This window comes from Hyla sarda, chromosome 10 (assembly GCF_029499605.1).
Source record: "Hyla sarda isolate aHylSar1 chromosome 10, aHylSar1.hap1, whole genome shotgun sequence".
NCBI lineage: Eukaryota > Metazoa > Chordata > Amphibia > Anura > Hylidae > Hyla > Hyla sarda.
In genome coordinates this window covers 40,721,256-40,741,376 of record NC_079198.1, presented here as the reverse complement: position 1 = coordinate 40,741,376, position 20,121 = coordinate 40,721,256, and the positions used below count along the sequence as shown (strand labels likewise).

At 42.0% G+C, this 20,121-nt stretch overlaps 1 protein-coding gene across 2 annotated transcripts in view; it reads right to left on the bottom strand.

Moving 5' to 3' along the window:
- Positions 1–20,121, bottom strand: part of USP2 (ubiquitin specific peptidase 2) — a 129,027-nt gene that overhangs the window by 21,875 nt on the left and 87,031 nt on the right. For both annotated transcript variants that reach the window (XM_056542004.1, XM_056542005.1), the window contains 2 exons: positions 19,871–19,982; positions 9,300–9,410 (listed from right to left, as the gene is read on the bottom strand). In XM_056542004.1, the coding sequence (XP_056397979.1) occupies positions 9,300–9,410; positions 19,871–19,982 (223 nt within the window). The remainder of the gene's footprint in view (positions 1–9,299; positions 9,411–19,870; positions 19,983–20,121) is intronic.

The window sequence follows — 20,121 nt, the reverse complement described above, 5'->3', positions numbered from 1 at the left end:
AATTTGTAACCCTATTTCTCTCGAGTAAGGAAATATCTCATATCTGGCTCAGAAGGGAATGGGACTTTGGAGAGTGAATTTTGATGAAATGGTTTTTGGGGGGGCATGTCCAATTTACAAACCCACATGGTGTCATAACAGCAGAAAAAATAAAATAAAACACATGGCATACTATTTGGGAAACTACCCCCCTCAAGAAGGTAACAAGGGGTACAGTGAGCCTTAACACCCCACAGGTGTTTGACAAATTTTCGCTAAAGTTGGATGGGAAAATGAAAATGTTTATTTTTTTCACTAAAATGCTGGTGCAACCCCAAATTTTTCATTTTCACAAGGGGTAATAGGTAAAAATGTCCCCCGAAATTTGTAACCCCATTTCTCTCAAGTAAAGAAATACCTGTTATGTGGATGTAAAGTGGTCTGTGGGTGCACTAGAAGGGTAGGAGCAACAATGGGATTTTGGAGAGCTAATTTTGCTAAAATGGTTGTTGGGGGTCATGTCCAATTTAGGAAGCCCCATGGTGTCATAACAGCAAAAAAAAAAAAACAAAAAAAAAAAACACACACACACACACACACACACATGACACACTACTGTAGCTTCCAAAATGGAGTGACATGTGCGGGGTCCACTGTTCTGGCACCATGGGGGCTTTGTAAACACACATGGCCTTTAATTCCAGCCAAATTCTCTCTCCAAAAACCCAATGGTGTTCCTTCTGTTCTGAACCCTGTAGTTCGCCCGCAGATCACTTTATATCCTTATATCGGGTATTTCCATACTTCCAAATTTTAAGGGTCTTTTTCTCCTATTACCCCTTGTGAAAATAAAAAAATTGGGGTAACACCAGCATTTTAGTGAAAAAATAAATAAAAATAAAATCACATTTTTCATTTCCACGTCCAACTTTAGCTAAAATTCGTCAAACACTTGTGGGGTGCTAAGGCTCACTATACCCCTTGTTACGTTCCATGAGGGATGTAGTTTCCAAAATGGAGTCACATGTGTTTTCTTTTTTTTTTTTGCGTTTATGTCAGAACTGCTGTAACGATCAGCCACCCCTGAGCAAATCACCTCAAATGCTCATAGTGCACTCTCACTCCTGAGCCCTGTTGTGCGCCCGCAGAGTATTTTACGTCCACATATGGGGTATTTCCGTACTAAGGAGAAATTGCTTTACAGATTTTGGGGGTCTTTTTTCCCCCCCTTTTACTTCTTGTGAAAATGAAAAGTATGGGACAACACCAGCATGTTAGTGTACATTTATTTTTTTATACTAACATGCTGGTTTAGACCCCAACTTTTCCATTTCATAAGGGGTAAAAGCCCCCCAAAATTTGTTTCTCCATACGGAAATACCCCATATGTGACCCTAAACTGTTTCCTTGAAATAAGACAGGGCTCCGAAGTGCTGTTGCAAAACTGCAACTCCCAGCATGCTCTTTGGCTGTACGTTCAGCAGGCGTTGTCACAGGATTAGGGATCGACCGATTATCGGTTTGGCCTATATTATCGGCCGATATTCATGATTTTGGACGTTATCGGCAATTACCTTGCCAATAATCCAATAATGCCCCCCCCCCACGCACCGCACCGCCCCCTCACCGCCCCGAGACAGCCGCTGCCCCATTACCTCCCCCATCCCCGCTTTTATAATTACCTGTTCCTGGGGTCCGCGCTACTTCTGGCTCCTGCGACGTCCTGTGTGCTGCGCAATGACGAGTGATGTCCTCAACGCAACGTCACCGTCAGTGCGCACAGTGACAGCTCAGGAAGCCGCCGGAGCCAGAAGTAGCGCGGACCCTGGGAACAGGTAATTATAAAACCGGAGATGGGGGAGGCAATGGGGCAGCGGCGGTGGTTGGACTAAGGACCGGCAGGGGGAGAGAAGCGGGCGTCGGCGGTCTCTGGCCAGAGGATAGGGGGGAGGACCCCAGGACAGGCAGGAGAGAGAAGCGGGTGGCGGCAGAGGTCATTGGCCCCGCAAAAGCCACTGCAGTTCATTGATTTAAAGCGCCCGCTTTAAATCAATGATCTGCTGCCGCTTCTTCGGGGCCGGGGTGGAGAAATAGCCAATAACTTATACCGGAATATCGGTATAAGTTATCGGCCTGAAAGGCCACAAATTATCGGTATCGGCCCTAAAAAAAAAAAATCTATATCGGTCGATCCCTACACGGGTTTCTTAAGTCCCAGGGTGCTAGGGCGTACCTGTATGCCCTGTGTCCTAGACGGGTTAATAAGTTCCATTAACATCAATAAACAGCAGAGCCTGGCCTAATCCTTGGTTGCTAAAGTTATAGCTCCAAAGTGCAAACTAATAAAATGATAAAGCCTAGATTCTTTAATCGATGAGTAAAAACTAAAAAAAAAATTAAAATAAATAAAAAGAAGAGGATCATAGCTTCAATGTCTAGCTTTGGGAACTGCCCAGTGATCTATAGGTAATGCAGTGAGCATACCAAACACTATATGAAGGCTTTTTTCCTTTAGGGTATGTTTACATACCGGTAACTAGCAGCGGGTTTCCCGCTATGAGATACTCTACCATTCATTTAAAACAGGTTCGTGTACAGTCTGCAATAGTCAGCAGACCTATTCAAATGAATGGTAGCATAACTCACAGTTAATTTCCCTGAGCGGGAAACCCACTGCTAGTTACCAGTATGTGAACATTCCCTTAAAAAGCGTGAGAAAGAGATTGTAATATCTCTGCCCTATGAAATAAAAGACTTGTTGTATATTTGCTCAGTAGAATGAAGCAACAAAGGAAAGCTGCCATTACCAAAAAGAAAAATAAGAATTAAAATTACATAATGAGAAATAAATCAACGGGCGATCTTAGGAGGCAGGAAAATTACAAGCCTGGCAGGACTCCAGGTATTTGTAGTGTAAGGAAGCGGACTTTCTGGTTACACAACACAATTTCTTCTAGGTCAACTCGACCTTGGTATGGGTATCAAGCAAAAGAAAAAAAAAAAAAAAAACAGGAGTAGAAAACCACAAATTTTACAAACAGGATAAAAGGTTCCTGTCTGTATAAAAGGTAAATAAAAATCTTTCAGTTATTTATTTCCATATAGTATATTTTATACAAATTCAACAGCAGTGTCATTGAAATTGTAGGACTGTTCAGAAATCATTGCCATCACATGAAGAACACAATACTCAATTCTAATTTTTTCCATTTTTTTTCAGGTGGGAAGGGAATTTGTGTCAGCCCAGTAAAGGTGTATTCACACGTCAGTTTTGTCAGAAGTGCAGGAGTTTTGTAAAACAGCTGAGGAATTTGTAATACATGAGCTAACGCACATGGCCATATTACTTACAAAGCCTAAAGCAGCTCGTACATCAGTGCTTACTAAGGTGTAGCTCCTGCATTGTGCATTGGCATATACAGGGTGGGCCATTTATATGGATACACCTTGGTAAAATGGGATAGGTACCTGGTAGCTACAGAAAAATTCCGGTTTTCAGTGGAGGCGCTGCTATTTGTGTGCGAAAAGACGGAGAGGACTCAAGCCAGCACAGGTAAAACTTGTTTATTTTGCAAAAAAGGGTGGACAATGCGTTTCGGCACACTTAAGGTGCCTTCATCAGGTCCAAAGAGTACAATACTGCTCGTGATCCTGTGTATCGCGGTGCTGGCGTGATCCTGAGAATGGCCCCCAAGGTCTCCGATCTGACCCCCTTAGATTTTTATCTTTGGGGTCATCTGAAGGCAATTGTCTATGCTGTGAAGATACGAGATGTGTAGCACCTGAAACTACGGATACTGGAAACCTGTGCTAGCATTTCTCCTGCGGTGTTGCTATCAGTGTGTGAAGAATGGGAGATGAGGGTTGCATTGACAATCCAACACAATGGGCAGCACATTGAACACATTTTATAAGTGGTCAGAAACTTGTAAATAACTCATGAAAGAATAAAGTTACGTTAAAACCAAGCATATCATTGTTTTTCTTGTGAAATTCCCAATAAGTTTGATGTGTCACATGACCCTCTTCCTATTGAAAAAACAAATGTTGGATTCCAAATGGCCAACTTCAAAATGGCCGCCATGGTCACCACCCATCTTGAAAAGTTCCCCCTCCCCCTCACATATACTAATGTGCCACAAACAGGAAGTTAATATCACCAACCATTCCCATTTTATTAAGGTGTATCCATATAAATTGCCCACCCTGTATATTATGAGCCCTAAGGAGGAGTTTTTTAAAGAAAACAACCAGAGAATAGGTTTTTGAATTAGATGACTACGTATAAAACAACTGAAAGTGTTTGAGATACATAGAGACTTAAGTACTTAAGTACTCTTTTTTGCACATCTGACCACTGTCACTTTAAGCACTAATAACACTGGGATGCTTTACATTTTCATTCTGATTCAGAGAGTGTTTTTTCTTGACATATTCTACTTTAAATTAGTGGTAAATTTGCATCGATACTTGCATCATTTCTTGGTAAAAAATTCCAAAATGTTATGAAAATTTTGAAAATGTTGCATTTTTATAACTTTGAAACTCTCTGCTTATAAAAGGAAAATGGATATCCCAAATAAATTATATATTGATTCACACATACAATATGTCTACCTGATGTTTGCATCATAAAGTTGACATGTTTTATTTTTGGACGACAGAGGGCTTCAAAGTTCAGCAGCAATTTTCTAATTTTTCACAAAATTTTCAAAATCTGAATTTTTCAGGGACCAGTTCAGGTTTGAAGTGGATTTCGTATTAGAAATACCCCACAAATGACCCCATTATAAAAACTGCACCCTCAAAGTATTCAAAATGACATTCAGTAAGTGAGTGAACCCTTTAAGTGTTTCACATGAATAGCAGCAAAGTGAAGGAGAAAATTAAAAATCTTTATTTTTTACACTCGCATGTTCTTGTAGACCCAGTTTTTGGAATTTTTACAAGGGGTAAAAGGAGAGAACCCTAAAATTTGTAACCCAATTTCTCTCAAGTAAGAAAATATCTCATATGTGTATGTCAAGTGCTCTGTGGGTGCACTAGAGCAGTGTTCCCCCAACCCCCGGGCCCGCGGACCGGTACGTGGATCAAACGGTACTGGGCCGCCCGAGGAACTTTAAATAATTTTACTGTGGCGGCCGAGGCGCAGAGCATTGCGCGCTCCTGAGACCGCCCATTGTGTGACAATAGCGAATGAAAATTCGCTATTGTTACACTGATCCTCCTCCTGGCCAATCAAGGAGCGGGTCCACCCGCTTCCTGATTGTCCAAAAGGCAAACCTAAGTGCCTGAAGAATTCACACAGGTCCCCTCACACTGTTCCTGTACTTACATCTCCCTGCAGCAGTCTATAACGAGACTTCCTTGCGGGGATGCGCACGATTCGTGACATCATCTCATACGCAGCTCAGGACGGCGGGACGCTGACGTCCCGTGCGGCACCTGTGATGACGTCACCTATCGCACGCATCCCCGCAAGGAAGTCTCGTTATAGACTGTTGCAGGTAGATGTAAGTACAGTAACAGTGTGAGCGGACATGTGTGAATTCTGAGTTAAACATGCCTAATATGAGGACCTGCCCGATCACCAGGGGTAAAACTATATTCTTAGGTGGCATAATTGTTTAAATACCGGGGATAATATCTGAGAGCCTGTATAAACCCATTGGGAAACCCTACCTGATCATCAGGTAGGGCTCCCCAGTGGGTAGACATGCCCCCAGATAGATATGACCCCCCATCAGTGATGGGAGATCATATTTATCTGGGGGCATGTCTACCTACTAGGGAGCCCTACCTGATGGAGGTCATATCTATCTGGGGGCCTGTATTCATATGGGGGAGCCCTACCTGATGGGGCTCATATCTATCTGGGGCTTTGTCCACCTACTGGGGGAGCCACCCTTTCTAACAACTGGGGGCACATATTTATCTGGGACATTATTTGCTAGGGGAACCCTACTTGATAAAGGGGCATACCTTCGTTAAGTGGGGGGCTACCAATGTTTAACTAAGTAAAGAGACCTACTTAACAAGCGGGCCACGGAAAAATTATCAAACATTTACCGGTCCATGTGACCCCATTTTGGAAACTAGACCCATCAGAATTTAGTAAGGGGTGCAGTGAGCATTTACACTCCACTGGCGTTTGACAGATCTTTGGAGCAGTGGGCTGTGCAAAAGAAAAATTACATTTTTCATTTTCACGGACCACTGTTTCAAAAATCTGTCAGACACCTGGTGGGCGTAAATGCTCACTGTACCCCTTATTAAGTGATGGTGTAGTTTCCAAAATGGGGCCACATGTGTGTGTGTGTGTGTGGGGGGGGGGGGGGGGTGGTTCCATTGTTCTGGCACTATGGGGGCTTTGTAAACGCACATGGCCATCAATTCCTGACAAATTTTCTCTCCAAAAGCCCAATGGCGCTTCTTCTCTTCTGAGCATTGTAGTGCGCCAGCAGAGCACTTTACATCCACATATGGGGTATGTTCTTACTTACTTTTTTTCCCGATTTTTCCTTGTGAAAATTAAAAACGTTGGGTAACACCAGCACTTTAGTTCAAAATGTTTTTCTCATTTTCCCATCCAACTTTAACCAAAATTTGTCAAACACCTGTGGGGTGTTAAGGCTCACGATACCCCTTCTTACGTTCCGTGAGGAGTGTAGTTTCCAAAATGGGGTCACACGTGGGTATTTATTTTACAGAACCACTGTAAAATCAGCCACCCCTGTGCAAATCACCAATTTAGGCCTCAAATGTACAGAGTGTGCTCTTACTCCTGTGCCTGAATGATTTCAGCAGGCAACCCGGTCCGGTCCCCGCTCTCACTCCTGAGCCTTGTTGTGCGTCCGCAGAGAATTTAACGCCCACCTATGGGGTAGTTCCTAGGTCCCGCTAGGAGTTTGCGCTGCAGAAAATTTGCTGCAGCTCGAACTTAAAGCAGGGGGGCAAGCCTCCAGCTGTTGCCAAACTACAACTCCCAGCACGCACTGACAGACCGTGCATGCTGGGAGTTGTACTTTTGCAACAGTTGGAGGAACACTGGTTGGAAAACCTTCAGTTAGGTTCTGTTTCCTAACTCAGTATTTTCCAACCAGTGTGCCTCCAGCTGTTGCAAAACTACAACTCCCAGCATGTACTGATCGCCAAAGGGCATGCTGGGAGATGTAGTTTTACAACAGCAGAGGTACGCAACTACAACTCCCGGCATGGCGAGACAGCCGTTTGCTGTTCGTGCATGCTGGGAGTTGTAGTTTTGTAAGATTTAGAGGGCCACAGTTTAGAAACCACTGCACAGTGATCTCCAAACTGTAGCCCTCCAGCTGTTGCAAAACTACAAATCCAAGCATGCCCAAACAGCAAACAGATGTCTGGGCATGCTGGGAGTTGTAATTTTGCAACATCTGGAGGGCTACAGTTAAGAGACCACAGTATAGTGGTCTCCAAACTGTAGCCCTCTAGATGTTGCTAGGCAACTACTCAGCGACTTCCGTAGGATCGCCACACGTCATCGCCGCTGGCAAGTGACCTCCGGCGTCAGTCACCGCCGGTTCCCCAATTCTGCCTGGACTACAGTGGGTGGGCAGAGCAGGGGAACCGAACTTTAACCCCCCCTGCCCCCAATCTGCTATTGGTCGGTCGCTTCTGACCGACCAATAGAAGGGATAGTAGGGGTTGCACCCCTGACACCCAACTCCTATCCCTTCAGGGGTTCGTGGGTGTCTTGGACAACCCCGATCCCCCATATTTTCCTGGTCACAGGAGACCCGGAATCGCCGCAGATCACCGGTCTGAATTGACCGGCGATGTGCCGGGATGCCTGCTGAATGATTTCAGCAGGCATCCAGGTCCGGTCCCCACCCGGCGAGGACCAGAGAAACGCAGGGGGTACCTTCTGCTCTGCATCCTTAAGTAGTTAAAGATAGCCCATGTGATTGCTATATGACCTATGGAAAGAGGAGGACCAATTCTGATTTATCCCAAACCATTTAACCCCTTAAAGACAGGGTGAGTTTTCTTTTCTGCGCTTTTGGTTTTTCCCTCCTTGCCTTTTAATAGCCATAACTTATTTTTTCACCTACACACCAGGACGTATATTAAAGTCCTGTGTCGTAATAATTAAATAAATGGCTCAGTAAAAGTGATCAGCGACAGACCACTGTTAAGCTGGGCTCACAACACGTTTTTGCAATACAGTTCCCGTATAAGTTTTCAATTTGAAAGCCGCACGGAACCGTATTGGAAACCGTATTGACTCTCCATTGAAAACCGTATGCCAAAAGATGCATCCGGTTGTGTCCATTATGCATCCTGTATCAGTTTTTGCCGTACTCAAAACTGTAGCCTACCCCGGTTTTTAGTCCAGGTGAAAAACCGTACTGAAACATATACGTTTTTCTTTTAACATGGGAGTCAATGGGAACCGTACGTGCGTACAGTGCCATCCTGTTTTCACCATACGGTTTTTGACTTCGCACAGTTTTTTTCTTGGAATTTCAATCTAACAAGTGAAACTTTATTCATAATGGAGTGAAAAGTTAAAAACTTATACTTTTTTTCTGAAAAAACGGATGCAACCGGACACAATTTTTCAAACTGAATATGGATTAAAATTTGTACACGTATTGATACAGTTTAGGCTGCATTCAATCCTCGTTTTCAGCCTACGGTTGCCAGATCTGGCAGGGGGAGGGGGAAAACCAGGCACTCCTGTACCCCAGCCGGACCGGCGCTGAAATCCATTTACTTTAATGAGCAAACTGGAGTCAAATGGTGACTCTGATCGGCTCATTTTTGACCCATATGCAGTTTCCTGACCGGACCTAAAACCGGAGTCACCGTTTGACTCATAAAAGTAAATGGATTTCAGCACCGTTCTGGCTGGGGTACGGGAGCGCCCGGTTCTCCTCTCCCCAGCCAGATCTGGCAACTGTAAGCTGAAAACGAGTGTGAATGCAGCCACAGGATGAAGACCGCTTCATCAGGCAACTGATGAAGCGAAATGCGTTGCATTGTGGGTAAAATAAACTTACTGCTCTTTACAAGCTCTTGGCGCCTGATTGATCCTGTGGTTTACCTTGGAGGAAAAGTGGAGTATGAATGGAGGGGGGCGTGGCGTGATGTCACGACCGCAGCTGCCTGAACCCAGCGTTCTGAACGCCGGGTGCTTGTACATTGATCGCGGGAGGTCACAGCAGCTGAATCTAGGGAGCATCCTTCAGTGTCTACAAAGTTAACTTTACTGATTCTCATGACCAAAGTTAGAAGTTTGCATACATTCTTGAAAAGTTTTTTAAGTTTATCTTGCAACTTACGGCAAATGGTCCAGATCCTGAGTACAGGGTCTTGGTCTGACTGTTATTCTGTTGACTTCATTGTGCAGCCCATCCAGGAGAAATCTCAAGAACTCTTGTGCATCTTGTTGGCTGTGGAATAAAAAGGCTTTAATAATGAGACTTCTATCTTTTGAAGGTATTACATTTCAAACTTAAATTTACCATTACTATAATGTATTGTATAGTATTTACCTAGAATAAATCGTGCGACCATTTAAAAACAAAAAGCACACTTCTCAATAATGGAAATATCTTAAAAAATTAAGGAGGTAAAAACCAGTTCAAAATGTATCACATAGGACAATACATGCTTTTTTCTGTTCTGGAAGACTTGAGTGGTCTGTGTAATATGTGGAAGGTCATTATATAGTTACTTGAACTTAGCATTAGAAAATAGCATTGGAGCACTCGCGAGGAGCGCGATACGGACCGTCGCCTACCGGCTGTACCCACCCATCCCTGTTCCACCTTTCAACCTCCCTGCTGTATGCTTACATGCAAGCTCAATAAAGACGCTTTACTACTTTAAGAATTGTGTACGTGGTGAGTGCTCCAATGCTACTTTCTAATGCTAAGTTTATGTTAACACTGTGATCCATTTGTGAGCACCAGATGACAGACACTGAGGGAACAGACTGCGCATGCGGATGTGCAGATCCTGCAAGTAGAGGAGTATCCCTAGTGACGTATAAAGTAGGGACTGTGCCGGGTTATGCTAACTTGGGAGAAGCACTTCATTACATAGTTACATAGTTTTAAGGTTATAAAGACCAGCGTCCATACAGTTCAACCTTTAACCTTATTTTGTCCCTACTGTGTTGATCAAGTAGAAGGCAAAAACCTTATATGAGGCTGATGCCAACTGCCCCATACTAGGGGGGAAAAAAATGGCTTCCCAATTCCAAATACGGTGACCAGAATAAATCCCTGGATCAACAATCTATCCCTAGAAGTCTATTATCCACAACATGTAATGTTATTTCTCTCCAGAAACACATCCAGGCCTCTTTTGAATTCTTTTGTGTTCAGCATGAGCACTTCTTCTGGCTGAGATTTCCACAGTCTCACTGCTCTTACAGTAAAGAACACCCCCCCCCCCCCCATCTGAGCTGGTGTAGAAACCTTCTTTCCTCCAGAGCAAGAGGATGCCCCCTTTCTTATAGATATAGTCCTGGGTATAAAAAGATCATGGGAGAGATCTCTTTACTGCCCGATATACTTAAAAAGAAGGTTTAGGGGCGACCTAATAACTATGTATTCTTACTAAATAACCCTATTTCTGCTAATCTTTCTGGGTACTGTAGTCCTCCCATTCCCCAAATTACTCTGGTTTCCTGTCTTTGAACCTTCTCCAGCTCCACTATATCTTTATGGTACAATGGTGCCCATTCATCTGAGAATCTAAATCTGCTGCAGAGGAAATTTAACAGCTGTTAGCTGGAGGTGTTAGGAAAAGAACAGAACTCATGATGATCGTCGGATTACCCCACATTGAAAGTTGTTGAATGTTGAAAGTCTATCTAATGAGACAATCACTTTCAGCGCTCTGCACACTCTAAGAAATTTCTCAATTCCATCTGTATGCCAATGTAAACAGCAACTTATTGTACCCTATATGCAATGCTGTTTAGGAGAGAATACCTCTGTACTATGGAATGAACATGCTTTTAATTTTCGAACAAAATTGGTGACACACTGAGATATAGCATAGGCCTATAGCAGTCTATGGATGCTTTAATGCTTTGTATTGTATGGATCAATATTAACCCGCGCCGCCATGATCGGGAGCACCGGAGCAGTGCTCGCGTCATGCCCAGCAGGTCCCAGCAGCTATCAGCAGCCAGGGACCCGCCGGTAATGGCGGACATCCGTGATCGTGCGGATGTCCGCCATTAACCCCTCAGATGCCGTGATCAATACAGATCACGGCATCTGCAGCAGTGCAGTACTTTGCATGGATGATCGGGTCGCCCGCAGCACTGCCGCGGTGATCCGATCTTCCAGCATGGCGGCTGGAGGTCCCCTCACCTTGCTCCGGCCGTCTCCCGGGATCTTCTGCTCTGGTCTGAGATCGAGCAGACCAGAGCAGAAGATCACCGATAATACTGAGCAGTGCTATGACCTATACATAGCACTGCACAGTATTAGCAATCAACTGATTGAATTGAATAGTACCCTATGGGGACATAAAAAGTGTAAAAAAAAAAAAAAAAATTGGAAAAATCCCCTCCCCCAATAAAAAGTAAAACTTCATTTTTTCCCATTTTAGCACCCAAAAAGCATAATAAAAATAATTAATACACATATTTGGTATCGCCGTGTGCGTAAAAGTCTGAACTACTAAAATATATTGTTAATCATCCCGTACGGTGAACAGCGTAAACTTAAAAAAAAAATTGTCCAAAATTGCTGCTTTTTTGTTACATTTTATTTAAAAAAATATATATGTTTTTAAAAATTTATAAAAAGTAAAACCTAAGCAGAAGTGGTCCTGATAAAAACTACAGATCATGGCGCACAAAATTAGCCATTTTACCGCCCCATATACAGAAAAATGAGAAAGTTATAGGTGGTCAAAATAGGGCAATTTCAAACATACAAATTTTGTTAAAATGGTTTGAGATTTTTTTTTAAAGCGGTACAATTATAGAAAAGCATAAAACATGGGTATCATTTTAATCGTATTGACCCACAGAATAAAGAAAACATGTCATTTTTACCGGAAAATGTACAGCGTGAAAACAAAACCTTCCAAAATTTGCTAAATTGCGGTTTTCTTTTCAATTTTCCCACATAAATAATATTTGTTTGATTGCGCCATACATTTTATGGTAAAATAAGTGATGTTATTACAAAGTAAAATTGGTGATGCAAAAAAAAACAAGCCCTCATATGGGTCTGTGAATGGAAATATAAGAGATTTATGATTTTTAGAAGGCGAGGAGGAAAAAACGAAAATGCTAAAATAAAATTGGTCTGGTCCTTAAGGCCAAAATGGGCCTTGTCCTTAAGGGGTTAAAGAAGATCTGTGCGCACTTCTGAAATATCAATGTATACTAGATTTATAGGGTTAGAACAATGATCCAAGGATTTATTCTGATGCCATATTTGGAGTCAGGAAGTTATTTTTACCTCTAGTATGAGTTTTTTTTTCCTTACTCTGGATAAACTCAGTAGGGACTCATTAGGGATATAGGTTGAACTTGATGGACTCTGGTCTTTTTTTTAAACCTTATGAACTATGCAACTATGATGTTAGTTGGTGCTTGCATTCTCAATTAAAGGACAATTCTAGCAATGTAACATCTAAGTGTTACAATTCCATAGTCAACAAGGCAGTATCCTTATCCGATTGTGAAGGGACTTCCCCTGTTTACAAGGGTAAAGTCAGTTGTTATTTAATGCTTACATTTCAAGGAGGCATAACAAAGGAATGACATGCTTTAAAAAGATTCTGTGAGGAACACAAAGCAAACACTAGCATAGAAAATATGTATGTTGGGAAAACACAGCCACATAATTCCCATGTTAGTATATGTTTGCAAGCAGTCAGTTTCGCTGCCAAACTGTGCTTATAGTCACGGTGGTGATCGTTCCAATGAGTCATATAATGCACTGCATCTCTATAATACATTACATGAATGTAAATACATTTATGTAAGTGAAGCCTACTTACATACATAGATATTCAACTTGGGCCACATTTACAAAGACTGGGGCCTTTTATGCCAGCAAGAAGAGGTTAGCGTGCAAAATTTACACCAAACCTACAACTTTTCACCCTTTCAGACAGGCAAAAAATAAACAGATTGCTGGCATAAACATGGCTGATAATTGAGGAGAAAAATTGCAAAGAAATTGCAGTAATCTATTTTAGTTAAGTTTTTTTCCCTTTATTTTTATATATAAATATGGGTTTTTACAATGCTGTTTAATACAAGCCTGCTAGCACACTTTCTTTATGTTCATACAGTAACGCAGTCTGAAGTCCAGGCTGGGTTGCTGAAAAAGCATTGCCTAGGCTTCATTCAATAGGATCTACAGTTGTGAGCAGGAATCGGCCCACATGTTTTTAACTACTAGATGCAAATAAGGATATTCTGACAAATCAGAGGGCTTGACAGTGGTGAGAAGTGGAAACAAAATGTATTAAAAATGAAAAGCCCTGAAAGTCAGTACAGGCATTGATACTGCAACTGACACAATAGTCTTCTCAACATTGAAAATACATAAAGGATTTGATAACTCCCATCTACAATATAAAATATAAGATAACCTAGAAGACAATAATTCCTTTACATGACTGTGAAATGCAGTGTTTCATTATTGACTATGCAGTGGATAAAAAAGGCACAAAAAAATAATGCACAAACATTATGACACAGGACTCAAGTGTACATCCTGGTGCCCTGGTACTTAACGCATCAGGACGTACATTTACGTCCTGTACATGACCCCGAGCATTGTAGTGGTGCTCGTGTCATGTGCGGCAGGTCCCGGCTGCTATCAGCAGCCAGGGACTCGCCGGTCCTGGAGGACATCTGTGATCGCGCTGATGTGTGCCATTAACCCCTCAGATGCTGTGATCAATAAAGATCACGGCATCTGCGGCAGTGCGGTCGGTAGAACATATTTGGTATCGCCGCGTACGTAAATGTCCAAACTACCAAAATATTATATTATTGATCCCATACGCTGAACAGCGTAACTGTAAAAAAAAAAAAAAAAAAAATAGATGCTTTTTTGTCACACAATATTCCCAAAATTTTTATAAATAAATAATTAAAAAGTGTCATATTTGAAAATGTGGTATCAATAAAAAGTACAGATCAAAATGTGCAAAAAATTAGCCCTCATACCGCCACTTATACGGAAAAATGAAAAAGTTATTGGTTGTCAAAATAGAGGGTAAATGTACTAATTTGGTTAAAAAGTTTGAACACATGAATAAAGAACACATGTCATTTTTACCGTAAATTGTGCAGCGTGAAAATGAAACCTAACATTTGCAAATTTGCGGTCTTCCTTTTCATTTATTTTTAATTTCGCCATACATTTCATGGTAAAATGAGTAATGTCATTACAAAAGGACAACTGGTCGTGCAAAAAACAAGTCCTCATACTTGTCTGTGGATGAAAATATAAGAGTTATGATTTTTAGAAGGTGAGGAGGAAAAAACTAAAATGCAAAAATAAAATTGGCTGCATCCTTAAAAGGGGTATTCCAGAGATAAAAAAAAAAATTTTTTTTATATCAACTGGTTCCAGAAACAGATTTGTAAATTACTTAATCTTAATCCTTCCAATAATTATCAGCTGCGGAAGTTGAGTTGTTCTTTTCTGTCAGGCAACAGTGCTCTCTGCTGACATCTCTGCTTGTCTTGGGAACTGAACAGAGTAGAAGAGGTTTTCAATGGGGATTCGCTTCTACTCTGGACAGTTCCCGAGACAGGTGTCACCAGAAAGCACTTAGACAAAAAAAAGAACAACTCAACTTCAAAAAGTACTGAAAGGATTAAGATTTTTTTAATAGAAGTAATTTACAAATCTGTCTGGAGCCAGTTTCTGGAGCCAGTTGAGATAGATTATATAGATTAGGGATCGACAGATTATCGGTATGGCCGATACTATCGTCCGATAATCACGATTTAGGGCATTATCGGTATCGGCAATTACCTTGCCGATAATGCCCCACCCCCCCGCACCGCCCCCACCACACCGCGACCGCCCCCCCCCCCCCCGACCCGCCGCACCGCCCCCCCGACCCACCGCACCGCGTCGCACCCCCCACCGTAGTGCCAGGCGGTATTCCAGTATGAACCGGATACCGTTTTTTTTTTTCTCCCACGGTATGAATTTTTGCCCATACCGCTATACCGGTCAGGCCCCTCCCCCACCCTCCGAGTCAATAAAAAAAATTAAACTTACCCGTAATGGGGGTGGTCTGGGCCATCCATCCTTCCTGTAGTGTCCCGCGGCATTCCGGGTGGAGGGTGAACCGGTCCGGGCAGTCCTTCTCCGGGGTCCTCTTCTCCACTCCGGGCAGGCTCCGGCCTAGTACGCTGCATAGACGCCTCTACGCCGTGACGTCAGGTGCGTCGCTGCGCACGGGCGTCACTGCGCAGCGGCGTCTATGCTGCGTTACTTGGCCGGCGCCTGCCCGGAGTGGAGAAGATGACCCCGGAGAAGAAGTACACTACACGAAGGATGGATGGCCCGGACACCCCTAACAGGTAGAGGGAGAGAAGCGGGTGGTGGCGGCAGCGGCCTATAGCACCGCAAAAGCCACTGCAGTGCATTGATTTAAAACGCCCGCTTTAAATCAATGATCTGCAGCGGTGTCGCGGGGGGATAAATAGCCAATAACTTATACCGATATTCCAGTATAAGTTATCGGCTATCGGCCCTAACCTCCACCGATTATCGGTATCGGCCCTAAAAAAACAATATCGGTCGATCCCTAATATAGATATCGAAACAGATTGATATCTCTCTCTCTATATTATGAAGATCACCGATAATACTGAGCAGTGCTGTGTCCTATGCATAGCACTGCACAGTATTAGCAATCAAAGGATTTCTATAGATAGTCCGCTATGGGGACATAAAAAGTGTAGAAAAAAAGTTGAAAAAAGTAAAAAAATAAATAAAAAAAGTGAAAAATCCCCTCCCCCAATAAAAATGAAAATTGTCCGTTTTTCCCATTTTACCCCCAAAAAGCGTAAACATTATTCTTAATGAACATTTTTGGTATCGCTGCCTGCGTAAATGTCCGAACTATCAAAATATTATGTTAATGATCCTGTACAGTAAATGGCGTGAACGTAAAAAAAAAAGTCCAAAAATGCAGCTTTTTTGTAACATTTTATTTCAAAATGTTTTAATAAAAAATGATCTAAAAGTTTTATATATGCAAATGCGGTATCTAAAAAAAAAATAACAGATGTCGGCGCAAAAAATGAGCCCTCATACCGCCCTATATACGGAAAAATTAGAAAGTTATAGGTGGTCAAAATAGGGCGATTTTAGGTTACTGATTTTGTATAAAAAGTTTTAGATTTTTTAAGCAGTACAAAAATATAAAAAGTATCTAGACATGGGTATCATTTTAATCGTATTGATCCACAGAATAAAGAACACATGTCATTTTTACCGTAAAGTGTATAGTGTGAAAACAAAACCCTCCAAAATGTGCAAAATTTTGGTTCTCATTAAAATTTCCTCCCTAAAAAAATGTATTTTTGGGTTCGCCATACATTTTATGGTAAAATGAGAGGTTTCATTACAAAGTACAATTGGTCACGCAAAAAAACAAGCCCTTATATGGGTCTGTAGATGGAAATATAAAAGAGATATGGATTTTAGAAGGCGAGGAGGAAAAAACGAAAACGCAAAAATAAAATTGGCCTGGTCCTTAAGGTGAAAATGGGCTTGGTCATTAAGGGGTTAAGGCTAAAACATGCTGTGTCCTTAACCCCTTTAGCACCCAGTACATTAATTACTCTGGTATGCATTTACATTTCCTTCTGATTCAGAGATAGTTTTTTCGTGACATATTCTACTTTCTGTTGGTGGTAAATTTTTGTCGATACTTGCATCATCATTTCTTAAATGAAAAATGTGAAAATTTTGGGCTGTGCTAATTAAAAAAATTAAATTTTTCCCTTTCACGGACCACTGTTCCAAAAATCTGTCAGACACCTGTGGGGCATAAATGCTCACTGTACCCCTTATTACATTATGTGAAAGGGGTGTAGTTTTAAAAATGGGGTCACATGTGGGGGGGGGGGGGTCCATTGTTCTGGCACCATGGGTGCTTTGTAAATGCACATGGCCTTCAATTCCAGCCAAATTCTCTCTCCGAAAGCCAAATGGCACTCCTTCTCTTCTGAGCATTGTAGTTCGCCCGCAGAGCACTTTACATCTACATATGTGGTATGTTCTTACTCAGAAGAAATGGGGTCACACATTTTGGGGGGGCTTTTTCCTATTTTCCCTTGTGATAATGAAAAATTTAGGGTAACACCAGCAATTTAGTTCAATTTTTTTTTTTTTCATTTTCCCATCCAACTTTAACGAAAATTCGTCAAACACCTGTGGGGCGTTAAGGCTCACTATACCCCCAACCCTTGTTGTGTAGTTTTCAAAATGGGGTCACACGTGGGTATTCATTTTTTTTTTTAGCATTTATGTCAGATATGCCCTGGGTTCCTCAAGTGGTAAAAAAAAAATTCACAAATTCACACCGCTTCTGCCTTGCCTTAGAAAAGTGACATCCTACAGAAAGTTCTGATGTGATATTTCATTTGAGCAAAATTTATCAAAGTCTGTGCACAGGCAAAGCTAAAGCAGTTATTCTGGAAAGTCCCTAAAGTGTACCTGTCATTAGCATTACCAATATGTGTTTATTTGTAATATACATTGGTTAAATAAGGTATATATTTTTGGGTTAAAAAATACAAGCGCCTGTGTCTCTATGACCAAATACAGGAAGTGAGGCAGGGCTCTGTGCAGGCTCCTGGCTTGTCAATCAGCCTGCTGTGTGAGCTGGGGATGTGTCACAGTGCCTCACTGCAAAGAGCCCTGCTTGTCCATCCACACTTCCTGTATTTGGTCTCCTCACAGAGACACACAGGCAATAAAGCAATAGCTGAAGGGACAAATATATACACATTTTAACCAATGTATATTACTTTCTACATTATATAAAAAGTTTTTGCTAATGAAAGGTATACTTTAAGTTATAATGAGCAAGGAAGCAAACCATGCTTACCATGTAACCACAATACAATGGTAGCCAATTACTATCGTTCTCTAAAAGCATTTACTATAGCCATTGTACTTTTGGTTTTAGAGCTGATGAAACGGACAGGCAGAAGCCTGTACTTTCAGCAAGTTTGTCACTAAAAGGCAACCCTTGGTAGCTTTTCCCAGCATACATGCTTAACAGAAAATTGATACAAAAAGAAAGCAGGATGGGAATGAAGGGGGCTGTACCATATATTGATTGTTTATTAACCATAGTGGTTCCTGCTGATACAAGAGCTTTCCTGGTATACAGGCTAGATGTAGAACATTACATTTTAACCCCTAAAGGACATGCGACATACGTGTATGTCACTGTGCCCTGGTGGTTTCGCTATCACCGTGTCTTCTCCTAACATGGTAATCAGGCTATGCTGGCTGCTGTCATCAGCAGCCGGGACCTCAACGATGATGGTGGACATCAGGGATCATGATTATGTATGCCATTGACCCTTTAAATACCGTGCTCAAAACTGATCACAGCAACTAAAGCATTGGGGGGGGTTGGAGCTTTTCTTGCCTGCTCTGTGCCGCTCTGCTGCCATCTGCTGGTATGGTCTACAGTCTCACAGACTATACAAGCAGTTTGCAAATATCACTGATCAGAGTTATGCCTGAACAGAACAGTAACGGCAATTGATAAAGTATGACCTTTTTTAAAAGCAGAAAAATAATAGAAAAACAATGTAAACATAGTTAGTACGGTCGAAAAAAGACATATGTCCATCAAGTTCAACCAGGGAATTAAGGGGTAGGGGTATCATTTTAATTGTATTGACCCACAAAATAAAGATAACAAGTAACTTTTGCCATAAAGTGCACTGCATAAAAACAAAACCCACAAAAATTTGCAAAAAAATAAAAACTTTCCCACCACAAATAATATATTTTTTGTTGCGCCGCACATAGACTTGCATAGCGGGGGGTGACATCATACGGGGGCCGAGTCGTGACGTCACGATACTCCGGTCCCGTGGTCTCCACCCAGCTGTTTGAGCTGGCACCGAATACAAGATTGAGGGGTCCCCAGCGGTGGGACCCCCGCGGTGAGACATCTTATCCCCTATCCTTTGGATAGGGGATAAGATGTCTCAGGGCCGGAGTACCTCTTTAAGTTTCTTAAAAGGCAATGAGGAAAAGAGATAACAAAAATGAAAATTGGCTAGCACCAAGCTTCAGTGTTCAGAACACCATGATGATGCCGGCCCTAAGATTACAAGGGGTCCGGCTGCTATCCTTTGAATGGGGGATAAGATGTCTTGGGGCATGGTACCCCATTTAAGGAGTTAACAGGATCTAGGTTCTATCCTCGTCAGTTTCTCAAATGTTCCCTCTTGCTCCTGAAAATGTTCTGTGGGCATTGTTAGTCTACAGTGTCCTCTACGTGAAAGGGAGACACAGGCACATACACCATGGTGGTGTTGTTGCACTGACATGTTCCCAGAACAACAAGACATTGCTGTAGACAACCGGGGAGCCTATGAATGGAAGCACAGGCTGAAGCTAAGTGAAAGGGAAAATTAGTAAAATCTACATTTTCTATTTATTCATCACAGTAATACAATCCCCTTGACCCTTTTTATCAGAATTTCAAATCTTTCTTCTTGTAGTGACAGAAATTATTTTCTCTTCCAATATTTATTTTTCATTTGTCTTGCATGACTCTTCATTTGGCAGACAATGATAAAGCATTGGTGTGTGCACATGACATCCACATGGAAACATTATTAACATTTGCTTCTTACCTATATCCCATGAAACGTGGAGCATATCTCTGTATCTGGGTTTTGAATTCAGAAGGACTGACAACTTCATTGACAGAACTGGTCCATATCGCCTGAAGCAATCGTGCAAGTTCTAGAGGAAAGAACATATAAAATTTAGCTGGCACACAACGTGAATGTCTGGATGAGCTCTATGAATGTACATGGATATTTATGTTTGGATTTATATCTCAGTAAATCGCTAGCTTGGGACTGTATCCATGTCCCATCAG